The sequence below is a fragment of the Macaca fascicularis genome, chromosome X (assembly GCF_037993035.2).
Source record: "Macaca fascicularis isolate 582-1 chromosome X, T2T-MFA8v1.1".
Classification (NCBI taxonomy): Eukaryota; Metazoa; Chordata; class Mammalia; order Primates; family Cercopithecidae; genus Macaca; species Macaca fascicularis.
The window spans coordinates 45,198,073-45,211,452 of record NC_088395.1 but is presented as its reverse complement, the minus strand read 5'-3'; the positions used below and the strand labels follow the sequence as shown (position 1 = coordinate 45,211,452).

Here is a 13,380-nt window from a genome sequence, read left to right as displayed (position 1 = left end):
CTTTAAAAAAAAAAAGTTTTGCTTTAAATCAGACTTAAGTTGATCCTCTATTATTTTTCCCATAGCCTCTTCCTAAGCAGTGATATCTGTGAAATCTCAAATAATCCTATTTTTTTCAACTGTACAACTCTTAAACATATTTCCCTGAATCCCCGATACTATCTAAAATTGTGGCAAGTCCATTAACATTCTCATACCCTACTTGGAGGAACTCTGTTGAAATGCAGTCTACGGCCGGGTGCAGTGGCTCAAGCCTGTAATCCCAGCACTTTGGGAAGCCGAGACGGGCGGATCACGAGGTCAGGAGATCGAGACCATCCTGGCTAACACGGTGAAACCCCGTCTCTACTAAAAAAAATACAAAAAACTAGCCGGGCGAGGTGGCGGGCGCCTGTAGTCCCAGCTACTCGGGAGGCTGAGGCAGGAGAATGGTGTAAACCCAGGAGGCGGAGCTTGCAGTGAGCTGAGATCCGGCCACTGCACTCCAGCCTGGGCGACAGAGCGAGACTCCGTATCAAAAAAAAAAAGAAAGAAAGAAATTCAGTCTACTACAAAGAAATGACAGCAGCCTCCTTTTCTGAATCTTCCCATCTGTAATAGAATTAAAACATGGGGAAGAGGAGGGACGGGGCACTGCCATGTTCCCAGAGGTATAAAAAAGGTTGAGAGACTCTTCGCTGACGTGTTTTGAGATGCTGATCTTTCTGTACTTGCAGTGAGGGACAGAGATAGAGAGATAATAGATAGATAGATAGATAGATAGATAGATAGATAGATAGATAGATAATAGATAGATTGATAGATGATAGATAGATAGATAGATAGATAATAAATAGAGATAGGTAGATAGAGTTAGAGGTATAATAGATGATAGATAGATGATAGATGATAGATAGATAGATAGATAGATAGATAGATAGATAGATGATAGAGATAGATGGATAGATAATAAATAGATAGAGAGCTGTCACCAGATTTTTCTCTCTAATCCTCCTCCTTCTGGCTTGGCAGATCTTCCCTGGGGCTGAGGGATGGCCGCTGCCCCAGTACCTGGGCTCCTGTGGCAGATTCCTCGTCAGCACCAGCACCAGACCGCTGCAGGAATTCTATGGTGCACCCCCAGATCAGGCAGCCGACCTTGCCTACCAGCTCCTGGGTGTCCTGGAGTCTCTGAGGAGCAACGATTTGAACTATTTCTTCTACTTCACCCATATTGATGCAGGCATGTTCGGCGTCTTTAACAACGGGCATCTGTTCATCCGGGATGCCGGTGCAGTGGGTGTCATCGACAAGCAGGAAGGTACTCAGCATGGGCCTGGCTGAACAGCTGTCAGAGGGGAAGTCAGGGTGACAGGAGCTAGGGAAGGGTGGGTCAGGGGTCACACTATTGGGCCTTTCCCATCTCCGCGTGTCACAGTGAGAGCCACTCAAGTTCAGAGAATGTTGGATTTCATGTAAAATGTCCCTCACTCCTATTTGAATTTCTACTCTAACTCCATCTCCAAAGGGGAAGTGGATTTGACCTTGTCCATGAGAAGCATTGTGCAGAGTGGCACAGCCCCCAGCTGCACCCTCCCAGGGCAGTGCTGTTGTGCAGTTGGGTCTATGTGGCCCAGGACCTGCTTTGACTCTCCTCTCTCTCTCTCTCTCTCTCTCTCTCTCTTTCTCTTTCTCTCTCTCTCTCTCTCTCTTTCTTTCACTCTCTCTTTCACTCTCTCTCTCCTCTCTCTCTCTCTCTCTCTCTCTCACACACACACACACACACACACACACACACACACACAAACACACACCTTTTGGGTCCATCTCCCTCTCAGAGTCTTTCTCATCAGATGCTTTTACCCTTTATCTAAAACTTAAATTATCAGGTTGATTTACTGGTATATTTTGCAATCCATTTTGGCACAATTGCTCTGTATAAAGTTTTCAAAGCAAAAAAGCATGGAACCGAATGAGGCAGATGACTGAATTGTGTTTCTCACTATGTGTAAAGTTTCATTCAGGGTTCTAGAACCCTTCAAACACCCTAATCTCTAATGCTCACCAAATTTTCTGAGCCCAATAAGAGGACAAAGGATTTTTTTTCTAATTTCTGATTTTGTTTGTATGCAAAAGCTTACAAAAATAGACAAATTAAACCACACTTATTTATTTCCTGATTTGCCTTTATTAAGAAGAATCAAATCAGAAGAAATGAGGCTGATTCCAGAATATTCCGGATATGTAAATCATGAAATGTCATTCACACTACAACTCATTGAATACATATTTGGGATTACTTGTTTTTTCTCCTAACTTTGCATTTAATTTTGTTTTTCGTTTTTGTTTTTGTTTTTGAGACAGAGTCTCACTCTGTCACCCAGGCTGGAGTGCAGTCGTGCAATCTTGGCTCCCTGCAACCTCCACTTCCTGGGTTCAAGTGATTCTCCTGCCTCAGCCTCCTGAGTAGCTGGAATTACAGGCGCCTGTCACCACACCCAGTTAATTTTTGTATTTTTAGTAGAGACGGGGTTTCGCCATTTTGGCCAGGCTGTTCTCGAACTCCTGACCTCAGGTGATCTGCCCATCTCAGCCTCCCAAAGTTCTGGGATTACAGGTGTGAGCCACCGCATTTGGCCCTCACTTTGCATTTTAAAGGCGCAAATGAAACCAGTCCCAATAATTTCCTGAGTTCCCTAATTTAGTAATAATGAGAGTCTAACAATATGGATGTGATCCCTACAATTACCAGCCTAACTTCTGGTAGGGGTAAGTGGGTTTTCCGTGCCCAGGCCTCACTCTATTGTAGCAGAGTGGATTCCTTCCACGTGCTTCTCAAAAGGAGCCTCTGTGTCCCTGAGTCCTAAATCTCCTGGTGACAGGGGAATGCCAGGAGACTGTACTAGTTCACCCAGTAATTTTTTTTTTTTTTTTTTTTTTTTTTTTTTTTTTTTTTTAGATGGCGTCTCGCTCTGTTGCCCAGGCTGGAGTGCGGTGGTGCAATCTCGGCTCCCTGTGACCTCCGCCTGCCGGGTTCAATGTTTCTCCAGCCTCAGCCTCCTGAGTAGCTGGGATTACAGATGTGCGCCACCACATCCGACTAATTTTTGTATTTTTAGTAGAGACAAGGTTTCACCATATTGGCCAGGCTGGTTTAGAACTCCTGACCTCAAGTGATCTGCCCACCTCGGCCTCCCAAAGTGCTGGGATTACAGGCGTGAGCCACCGCGCCCAGCATCAACCAGTAGTTCTAATTAGTGGTGCCCTCCCTCAAGGAGCCCAGGTGGCAGGGTGTATAATATTTCTCATTTCTTTTCTAGGCAGCCAAGAAGCCACCAGAGCAGGAGAGAATAAAGACATTTTTAGCTGCTTGGTTTCCGGCTGCCAGGCCCAGCTGCCCTCCTGCGAAAGTGTCTCTGAGAAGCAGAGCCTGGTGCTGGTGTGTCAGAAGTTGCTGCCTCGACTTCTCCAGGGGAGGTTCCCCTCACCAGTGCAAGACGACATAGACTCCGCTCTTGCTCAGTGTGGGGACAGCACCCGCCCAGACCCAGAAGTCCTTGGAGCCGCCAGCTGGCTGAAACACATCCTGAGGCCCCTGAGAACCTGTGACTCTAGATTTGCCTATCGTTACCCAGATTGCAAATATAACGATAAATTCTGAAGGGCTGGTGTCTAGCTGGCCTTGGGGACAACACGCTTGGCTCTCCATTCCCCCTGTCGGGTTGCTGCAAGGTTGAAAGAAGCAGCACTTCTTTAAAGATGAGAAGAAAGGCACATTTCTCAGGGACTGAGAGGGGAGTTGTGCGATACCATGTGGCTGTCTCTGCTGGCTGGGACATCCTGGCAAAGCCCGGGGTGGGCATCAGAAGAACTGGGGATGGACGCTCACTCAATGTCTTTGAGCCTCAGTTTCCTCTATTCTCCACCAGACTCTCCTGAGTGTGAAAGAAGACAGAGAGGGAACCACCATTGAGCGTATATCCCAAGCATGGGTCTTGGGACACACGCTCACCACCTCCATCCCAGGTGGTTACAAAGTGTGTTCTGGAAAAGCACAGAGGCGGGGAGCATGAGAAAGAGCCGTGCAGGTCAGGAGGCTGGAGTGGAGGGAAGGCAGGGGAAAGACAGGCTCCCTGCCGCTACCACTTTAGACTCAGACAAGAGGGGTCCCCTTCCTGCTCCCTATGGCCCTGCCTCACTCCCCACACCATCACAGGATGAGGAGACTGCAGGCCATGGGGACATGCCTGCCACCGCCTACAGCCTGGTACCTGAGGCTCCATACACCTGTGCATGGAGCTTCTCATGGTGTGGGAAGAAGCCAGAGGTAAGAAGATAAGGGGGGGCCAGTGGGGGACCAATGTGTTAGCCCAAGTCCTCCAAGAATAGGTGTCAAGATAGAGTGAACGGGACAAAGATTTGTTAGGGGCAATGCTTGTGTGAAAGGAAAGTAGGAGGGAGCCGGAGAAGACTGGGAGGACCATTAAGTTGAGCCCCAGTGAAGGAGGGCCCGGCAGGAGTTTGCTAAGCTCAAAATCGAAGAAAGGTTCACTAAGACTGTCAGGGTGTCCTCAAGGCAAAGGCAACCATCAGAGGAGCCCTGTGTCTCCCACAAATAGACCCCGTTAGCAACCCTGCTGCACTCAGTGGTTGGCGGAAACAGCAAAGATAGATTTCAGAGCACAGCAGCAGGGGCCCCTGGTCAGCCCCGCTCCCTAGAGCAGGAGATCTGGAGTGGGAGAACATTCTTTTTGTAGCCACAGCTGAGGCCCTGGACCAGCTCTCTCCACACCACATGCTCCAAGTTGGGACTCTAAGGAGTCTAGGAATTTTCCTTTAAACTTGGCCTTACAGGTCACTCATCCGAAAAATATTTTTTTCAAGGTCAATCAATAGAACATACTTGATTCAACAGATTGTTTGTTTGCTTTTGAAATATTTAGCCACATGGTATGTAGGCTTCCACGTGCTCTCTTGCCCTGGCCCCTGAAACATAAGCAGGGGGCTCTTCTCTACCTTTGCCCAGCCTCCCTGCCAGCCTTTAACCCCAGGAACCTCTCAGTCTACCTCCTCTTTTACCTCAGATTCAGGTATCTGAATCCCCTCCTTTAAAGTCAAAACAGGCTGGGCATGGTGGCTCACACCTGTAATCCCAGCATTTTGGGAGGCTGAGGCAGGTGGATTACTTGAGGTCAGGAGTTCAAGACCAGCCTGGCCAACATGGTGAAACCCCATCTCTACTAAAAAGTACAAAAATTAGCCAGGTGTGGTGGTGCGTGCCTGTAATTTCAGCTACTCAGGAGGCTGAGGCAGGATAATCGCTTGAACCCAGGAGGCAGAGGTTGCTGTCAGCCAAGATCACGCCACTGTACTCCAGCCTGGATGACAGAGCGAGACTCCGTCTCAAAATAAATGAACAAAAATAAAGTCAGAAGACCTGGCTTAACAGACCTCACTGTGCAGATAAGGAAACTGAGGCCCAGGGAGGAAGAGTGATCTGCGGAGATATTTCCAGAACCCCTGCAAGCTGAGCCCCAGTGAAGGAGAGAAGGTCCGGCAGGAGCTTGCTAAGCTCAAAATCGAAGAAAAGTTCAGCAAGGCTGTCAGGGTGTCCTCAAGGCAAAGGCAGCCATCAGAGGAGCCCTGTTGCTATTAGGAGGCTCCTGTTGCCCTCCCCTTCCGCCTCCGACTTTCACCTGTGCTACCCAATTCTGGTCCCTTCACTCCCATTCAAAAATGGACTCCAGAAAAGCCTTATTTTGTGGAGTACCTGGTTCCCTTTTGGGTTTGTCTCTTGACTGCTACAGGCACTGCCCCAGGGCAACCATGACAGTGAAGATGACTGGCCAAGCTTGTGGACTGGCCAGCAAGCTTAGGCTGCCTGAGACGCTTTGAAATGGCTGCCTTCTGGCTTGGTCTGGAGGATGAACAGCCTTCTCACCTGCACAGCCGCAGTCCCTCTCCTGCTGGCCTGACTGCAACTGTCCTCCCAGCTGGCCACCTGACCAGAGACCAGGAGAGAGGCCACAGCCTCCAGATCCTCCAGAGTCCCATGGAGGACGAAGGCTTACCAGAGAGACCCTCTGACGCACGAGCCAGGCCCCAGCCCTTCTCCCTGCATCCAGGTGTGTTTCCACCGCAAAATGCCTCCACACGATGCGTGACTTTGGCCCTGTGTGGGCCAGTGCGTGGTCTGAGGTAACCCTCGAATCCCTCCACCACACATCTGTCCACCTGCACGGATTCAAGGTGAGCACTTGCCCCCTTCTCTCCTCCAGACCAGTCACCTGAAATTCTGAGCAACATTCCTTCGAAACCATCATGTAACCCTTGGTGATGCTGAGTCCAGACAGGAAATGCAGACTTGGGACCCACCTGTATCAGCAGAAAAGAGACCTTGTGCCCCACTTGTCTGAGTCCCAGGATGGAGTAAAGGAGAAAACTGGCGAGCTGTCCCCTGAGGAGCTGTTGGGAGATTGGTTTTTAGTATAAATTACAATAAAATTCTGTGTAAGCTGTGATATGGTTTGGATGTTTGTTCCCTCCAAATCTCATGTTGAAATGTGATCCCCAGCGTTGGAGGTGGGGCCTGCTGGGAGGTGATTGGGTGATGAGAGAAGTTGCCTCAGGAATGACTTGGTGACCTCCCGGAGGTGATGAGTGAGTTCTCTCTGAGCTCACTCAAGATCTGGTTGTTTAAAAGAGTGTGGCACCTCCCTCCCACACCTCTCCCACTCTCTCACTTCCGCTCTCACCGTGTGACACGCCTGCTCCCCCTTCGCCTTCCACCATGATTGGAAGCTTCCTGAGGCCCTTACCGGAAGCAGATGCCAGCCCCACACTTCCTGTACTCCCTGCAGAACCATAAACCAAAATAAAGCTCTTTTCTTTATCAGTTACCCAGCCTCAGGTATTTCTTTATAGTAATACAAAAATGGCCTAATACAAGCTGGCTGCTAAGGAGAGCAGGGCAGATGTCAGGCAGGTCCTACACATGCTTAGGGGTGACTTAGAAATAATTCCCCAGCTAGTGACTTTTCCTGGGTTCAGGAGATCACAGAGTCCTTTTCTCATACACCTTCACAACAGAGCAGATGTTCTTGTCAACATGCCTGAAGACCACAGGTCCCACTCAGCTGCCTTCACGGAACATTTCCCCCCTCCCCACAGCCACCTGCTAACCCTCCCCCACTCACCCTGTGGTGGACACGGAGCTGGGCCACCCAGCTCTCCCTTCAAGAAACAATGCTCTTCCCAGTGCGGGAGCATGGTTGACACGCAGCATTAAGCCATCAGGCCCTTCGGGCTCTGCCTCAGCCACACAGAGTGGCTTCACTAGAGGTCACACCCTTCCTAAGGCATATCTAGACCGAGTAACTAGGCATGGAGAGGTGCGAAGGCCCAGCAATTTTGGCCCATTGAGCAACAACTCTAACAGGCAATTCTCCTTCCAGAACTCCCCACCAAGCTGATCAAGACTTGCCTCACAGTTTAACGTCCCTCTGCCCATCCTGCTTCCTCTGCATTCTTTCTTTCTTTCTTTTTTTTTTTTTTTTTTTTTTTTTGTGAGACAGGGTCTCACTCTGTTGCTAAGGCTGGAGTGCAGCGGCACAACCTCGGCTCACGGTAGCCTCTGCCTCCCGGGTTCAAGCGATTCTCATGCCTCAGCCTCCTGAGTAGCTGGGGTTACAGGTGTGTTACTCCCAGCTAATTTTTGTTTTTTGTTTGTTTGTTTATTTATTTTTAAGTAGAGATGGGGTTTCAACATGTTGGCCAGGCTGGTCTCAAACTCCTGGCCTCAAGTGTTCCCCATAGCAACCAGAGCAGATGCTGGGAAAATGTTCTTGCTGAGGGTAATGACTGCGTTCTTTAGCCCTTTTCACTTGGAGTACTTCATACACCATACTGGCCTTACATGGGATAGAGTCACTTCCTCAGGAACTATGCCTTCCCTTCAATAGCCAGGAGACAGGAGAGTCAACACTCCAGTGACTTCAGGCGGAAAGAAATTACGTGTTGTGTATTCTCAGTCCCCCGGAATTTGATTCGAGGCGTTAGGGTATTTTTATGAATTATGTCAGCCATTGTCTTTAAGCCCGCAGGACACGCTACACAATTTGTGGCGCCTGGTGCAAAATGAAAGCATGAGGTCCCTTGTCCAACAATGATTAAGAATCTCAAGACAAGACAGCAGAATATTAAACCAAACTCAAGCCGCCTGTGATTGCATTGGTTGCAGGTCCACAAAGCTGACCCCGGGTGCCTGTAAATACTAATTCTCCCTACTTTTGGCGTAGAGTGTTCTCAGCATTTGCTGGGGTCTCATTTGACCTCCACATCCCAGGTGAGTAGGTGTGGGACTAGCAGCAATACTTAAAATATTTAGGCTGGGCATGGTGGCTCACGCCTGTAATCCCGGCATTTTGGGAGGCTGAGACAGGAGGATCACCTGAGGTCCAGAGTTCATGACCAGCCTGGCCAATATGGCGAAGCCCTGTCTCTACTAAAAATACAAAAATTAGCCAGGCGTGGTGGCACCTGCCTGTAATCCCAGCTACTCAGGAGGCTGAGACTTGAGAATTGCTGGAACCCGGGAGGCAGAGGCTACAGTGAGATCGCACCACTGCACTTCAACCTGGGTGACAGAGTGAGACTTCATCTAAAAAAAAAGAAAATTAAAATAAAATAAAAATAACAACCACCATGGGGCAAAGGAACTGACCTATGAAGACAGGCTCCACCAGCTGCAGCCATCAGGAGAGCCAAACCACAGCCCTGCAGGCAAGATCTCCTTTTCAAACAAGGAAAGTGATTTCAGTGATTTGCACGAAATGACAATTTTTAGGTCTCCTGCTTTCCCAGTCCTCCCCTGTAGCATCTGACTTCTGCCTGTAAGTGATTCCATGAGCCTGAACATTTCTTCTGGAGTTAAAATAAATACTTTGTTGGATGTATGTTCTTTTTTGGAAAGATCTAGAGCTCTGGAATCAGACAGACCTAGTATCAAATCATGACTTTGCTGGTTACTGTGTAATCTGGGGCAGGTTACTTAGCCTTTCTGAGCCTCCCTTTACCCATCCATAAAACCTGGAGAAAAAGATTTATCCTTTCCGAGTCATTATCCTGTGTCAATAACATAACATCCCTCAAGAGCCCGGCACACACGGGAGGTCGATATTTGAAGGCAAATGTAGGGAAAGAGCAGAGGGTCTGCCCCAGCAGAAAGGCTTCCTGGCATAGCCAAGGCAAGCACAGCAGCGTCTTGGGAGGGACTCTGGTCCCTACCCCAAGCCTCTACTTCTGCTCAGAGGAGCCAGGATGCCTCAGGCTGCTACACAGTCTGACTGGGGCTATTTTTCTTCCCTCCCTCAGCCAAATTCTGGGTGGATCATGAATGGCAGCAGAGCAGCCACTAACCTTGGCTCCCCAGCCCGGCCCTCCGCCAGGCTCAGAAGGGGATCCACTTTAAGCAGGTAATGTTGGGGGCCTGAAGAAGTTCGTCCATGCTCAGTACGTGAAGAGAAACGAGGAATGCAGTTTGGCCCGTTGAAAACTCCAGCCTCACTGTCGGTTCATGATGACGTGACTTTTCTGCCCACCTTGGGGCCTGTCGCTCACATATATTGGCAGAGCTGAGCTCACGTACTCACATGCACATAAGCATACTCTCCGCTCTGTCCACACTCTTTTTTTTGAGACAGGGCTTTGTCCAGTCTGGAGTGCAGTGGTGGCACCATGAATTTTAAAAAATTCTTTAAAATTTTTTTTATAGAGGCAACGGGGTCTCACTCTATTGCCCAGGCTGGTCTCAAATTCTTGGGTTGAAGCAATCGTCTTGCCTTGGCCTCCCTAAGTATTGGAATTACAGATGTGAGCCGTAGCACCCGGCCATGTCTGCCTCTCTTGATGACATTGTTGAAAGATGGTCGTGGGCTGTGTGGGAGGGTCAACACACAGGAAGGGGCTACGGCATTTGCAGATACAATGACCCTTCAAAAAGGCAGCTTCGGTGCAGCAAACCATCACGGCACGTGTATACCTATGGAACAAACCTGCACATTCTGCACATGTATCCCAGAACTTAAAGTATAATTTAAAAAAAAAAAAAAGGCAACTTAGGCCAGGCATGGTGGCTCACACCCATAATCCTAGCACTTTGGGAGTCCATGGCAGGAGAATCACTTGAGCCCAGAGTTCGAGACAAGCCTGGGTACTATAGCGAGACTCTATCTCTACCAAAAAAAAAAAAAAAAAAAAAAATAGCAAGGCGTGGTGGCGCATGTGCCTGAAATCCCAGCTCCTCGGGAGGATGAAGCAGGAGGATCACTTGAGCCTGGGAGGTTGACGCTGCAACGAGCTGTGATTGCACCACTGCACTCCAGCCTGGAGCCTGGGTGACAGAACAAGACCTTGTCTCTAAAAATAAAGAATGAAAAAAAAGGCCGGGCGCGGTGGCTCAAGCCTGTAATCCCAGCACTTTGGGAGGCCGAGACGGGCGGATCATGAGCTCAGGAGATCGAGACCATCCTGGGTAACACAGTGAAACCCCGTCTCTACTAAAAATACAAAAACTTAGCCGGGCGAGGTGGCGGGCACCTGTAGTCCCAGCTACTCGGGAGGCTGAGGCAGGAGAATGGCGTGAACCCGGGAGGCGGAGCTTGCAGTGAGCTGAGATCCGGCCACTGCACTCCAGCCTGGGTGACAGAGCGAGACTCCGTCTCAAAAAAAAAAAAAAAAAAAAAAAAAAAAAAGAATGAAAAAAAAAGGTAACAAAGTAATCGACCAGCAAAGGTAGGCTAGGCAGCTGTGCAAGTGGCCCACCCATTATAGCTCTTTTAGAATCTAATAAGGAGACAGTAACACTCCTGTTCCAATCAAGTGACCAGAGAATAGTGTCAGTCCTGGACAATGACTCTAGAGGCAGTGCGCCATTGCAGAGGGAGCGTTGGCTCTGGAAACAGACACGTGTGCCTTCAGATCCCGCACCAGTCCCTCTTCAAAAGTCAGTGCTTCAAAGTTGTTTACTACCATGGTGTTCATTGCAATTGAGTAATGAATAAGCAAATATTTGCAATGAATAAGCAAAGTTACTCATTATAACTGCAAAATATTTGGACCAACCTATATAGGAGAGTGTTTGAAAAAACTACAGTTCATCTACACAATGGAGTGCTGTGCAGCTGTACAAATGAATGAGGAAAAGCTCTATGACCTGATAGGGAATGTATTGCAGGATACAGTGCTAAGTGAGGAGGAGAAAAGCAGGGTGCGAAAGCGTATTTACGGGATGTTACCTTTCATGTAAAAAAAGAAGGGGATATAAGAAATCATTTAGGCCAGGCACAGTGTCTCACGCCTGTAATCCCAGCACTTTGGGAGGTCGAGGCAGGTGGATCACTTGAGGTCAGGAGTTTGAGACCAGGCTGCCCCATAAGACAAAACCCCATCTCTACTGAAAATATAAAAAGTATCGGGACATGGTGGTGGGAGCCTGTAATCCCAGCTCCTTGGGAGGCTGAGGCAGGAGAATCACTTGAACCCAGGAGGCAGAGGTTGCAATGAGCCAAGATCGTGCCGCTGCACTCCAGCCTGGGAGACAGTGAGACCCTGTCTCAATAAATAAATAAATAAATAAATCATTTATATATCTGCTCATTTGTAATGCTCTGGATTGGATGCTGTCCGCGAGTGGGGGTAATTCTATGCTTGAATATATCAATAAATCTTATCTATAGGACAGGAGAAATGAAGCATGGCTAAAGCTCTAATTAGTAAAGTCACAGCAGTCACTCCTATTCTCATACTAACCAGGATAAGGGGATGTTTCGGTCATTTCTGTTTGAACAATGTTCACATTGTTGTTTGTGTTCAGACATGAGTACAGAGTGGCCTTGTTTTGTCTTGATCTATCTTGGTCACAGAGCAGCTTTGTTTGATGACATTCTGAGAAATTGTTTATGTTCAAAGAGACCACAAAGACCAAGCTACAAGGGCCAAGCCAGCTCTGAGTGACACCGAGGGTAAGGCCTAACTGATAATGCCAAGCCAGTTCCCAGCTGGCATGAGCTGCTTTTCTCTTTCTCAGTGGGACAACTGGTGAAATTTGAATGAAGTCTATAGATTAGTAAATAGCATTTTATCAGTGTTCATTTCTTAGTTTCAGTCATTGTACTATGATTATGTAAGGTGTTAAGATAAAGGGAAGTTGGCCGGGAGCGGTGGCTCATGCCTGTAATCCTAACATTTTGAGAGGCCGAGGCAGGAGGATTCCTTGAGCCCAGAAATTCAAGACCAGCCCGGACAGCATAACAAAACCCCATCTCCATTTGTATCAAAAAAAAAAACAGAGGAGAAGTTGGGTGAAGGGTATAAAGGAACTCTGTATACTATTCTGGAAATTTTTTTAAGTCTAAAATTATTCCAAAATAAAAAAATTAAAAAAAAAAAAAAAAACTCAGTGTATGAAGTGGAAGAGGTTGACTTGTATATCCGGGCCACGCTGTATAAAACCAAATGCGTATCTCAAAACACTAAAGCATTACCTGTGTGACAAGATGGTCCCAACAACACATAGAAATTGAGTAGGATTAAAAGGAAGATTCCGGGCTCCCATTTAGGTCTTACTCTAGGGTAATCTCCTTGGTAGATTCATCACTGCCTCGTTTTCACTGTTATTGCTCTTTCTCTCCCTTTCTTTTATTTAATTTGCCCAAGTGACTATGCCCATGCTAGAACCAGGACTGCCCCTACCACCCTGGAAAGCAGCAGAGACCTGGGCCTTCCACACGCTCACTTCCAATTCCTTCCCTTCTACACACAGACCACAGTGCCTCTTGTAGAGAGGACACTGAGAATGAGTTGAGACTCACCCCACACCCCACCTCGGCCAATTTAGCTGAATCCACCTTGCTGCCTCCTGCCCATACCTGGAGCTTGTCTCTAAAAAAATCACCCTTTAAAGAGAATTGTGCCAAGGTGAGTTCATATTCCTCTTGTCAAAATAACAAATATTTTAATATTTCATTTGTGTAAGGGATCCTATGCAAGGCAGGCAAAAATTCAAGAAAAGAGGCAAGTCATGGAAACTTGGTGAGAGTATAATCCTATTGAAAAGCAATTTGGCAAAGTTCATCAAGAGCCTCAAAAAGGATGGCACACTCTACCCAGTAATTCCACTTCTGGGATGCTATCCAAAGGAAGTCATCAAGAATGCAGAGAGATTTATGCACAGACTGGCTGTTAAAAATCATGGATTGAACACTTGTAACCCCTACTAAAATGAAAGTAAGTGGAATTTTTAATAGGCATAAAGTACAAGACAGGAGAAAATGAGAGAGGAGAAAAATAGAAACACAATTTTGAAAGCTGGAAAGCAAATAACTTAGCAGGACCAAAAAAACT

General features: G+C 47.7%; 1 protein-coding gene across 4 annotated transcripts in view; it reads left to right on the top strand.

The window, feature by feature from the left end:
* The window catches only part of DIPK2B (divergent protein kinase domain 2B), a 54,697-nt gene extending 47,823 nt beyond the window's left edge, over positions 1 to 6,874 (top strand). For 2 of the 4 annotated variants that reach the window (XM_074029448.1, XM_065538673.2), the window contains 2 exons: positions 1,012 to 1,226; positions 3,304 to 6,874. In XM_074029448.1, the coding sequence (XP_073885549.1) occupies positions 1,012 to 1,226; positions 3,304 to 3,640 (552 nt within the window). In that variant the 3' untranslated portion in view covers positions 3,641 to 6,874. Of the gene's footprint in view, positions 1 to 1,011; positions 1,301 to 3,299 lie in introns of all 4 variants that reach the window. The other 2 variants (XM_045383327.3, XM_005593375.5) reach the window with 1 other exon arrangement.
* The last annotated feature ends 6,506 nt before the right edge of the window (positions 6,875 to 13,380 follow it).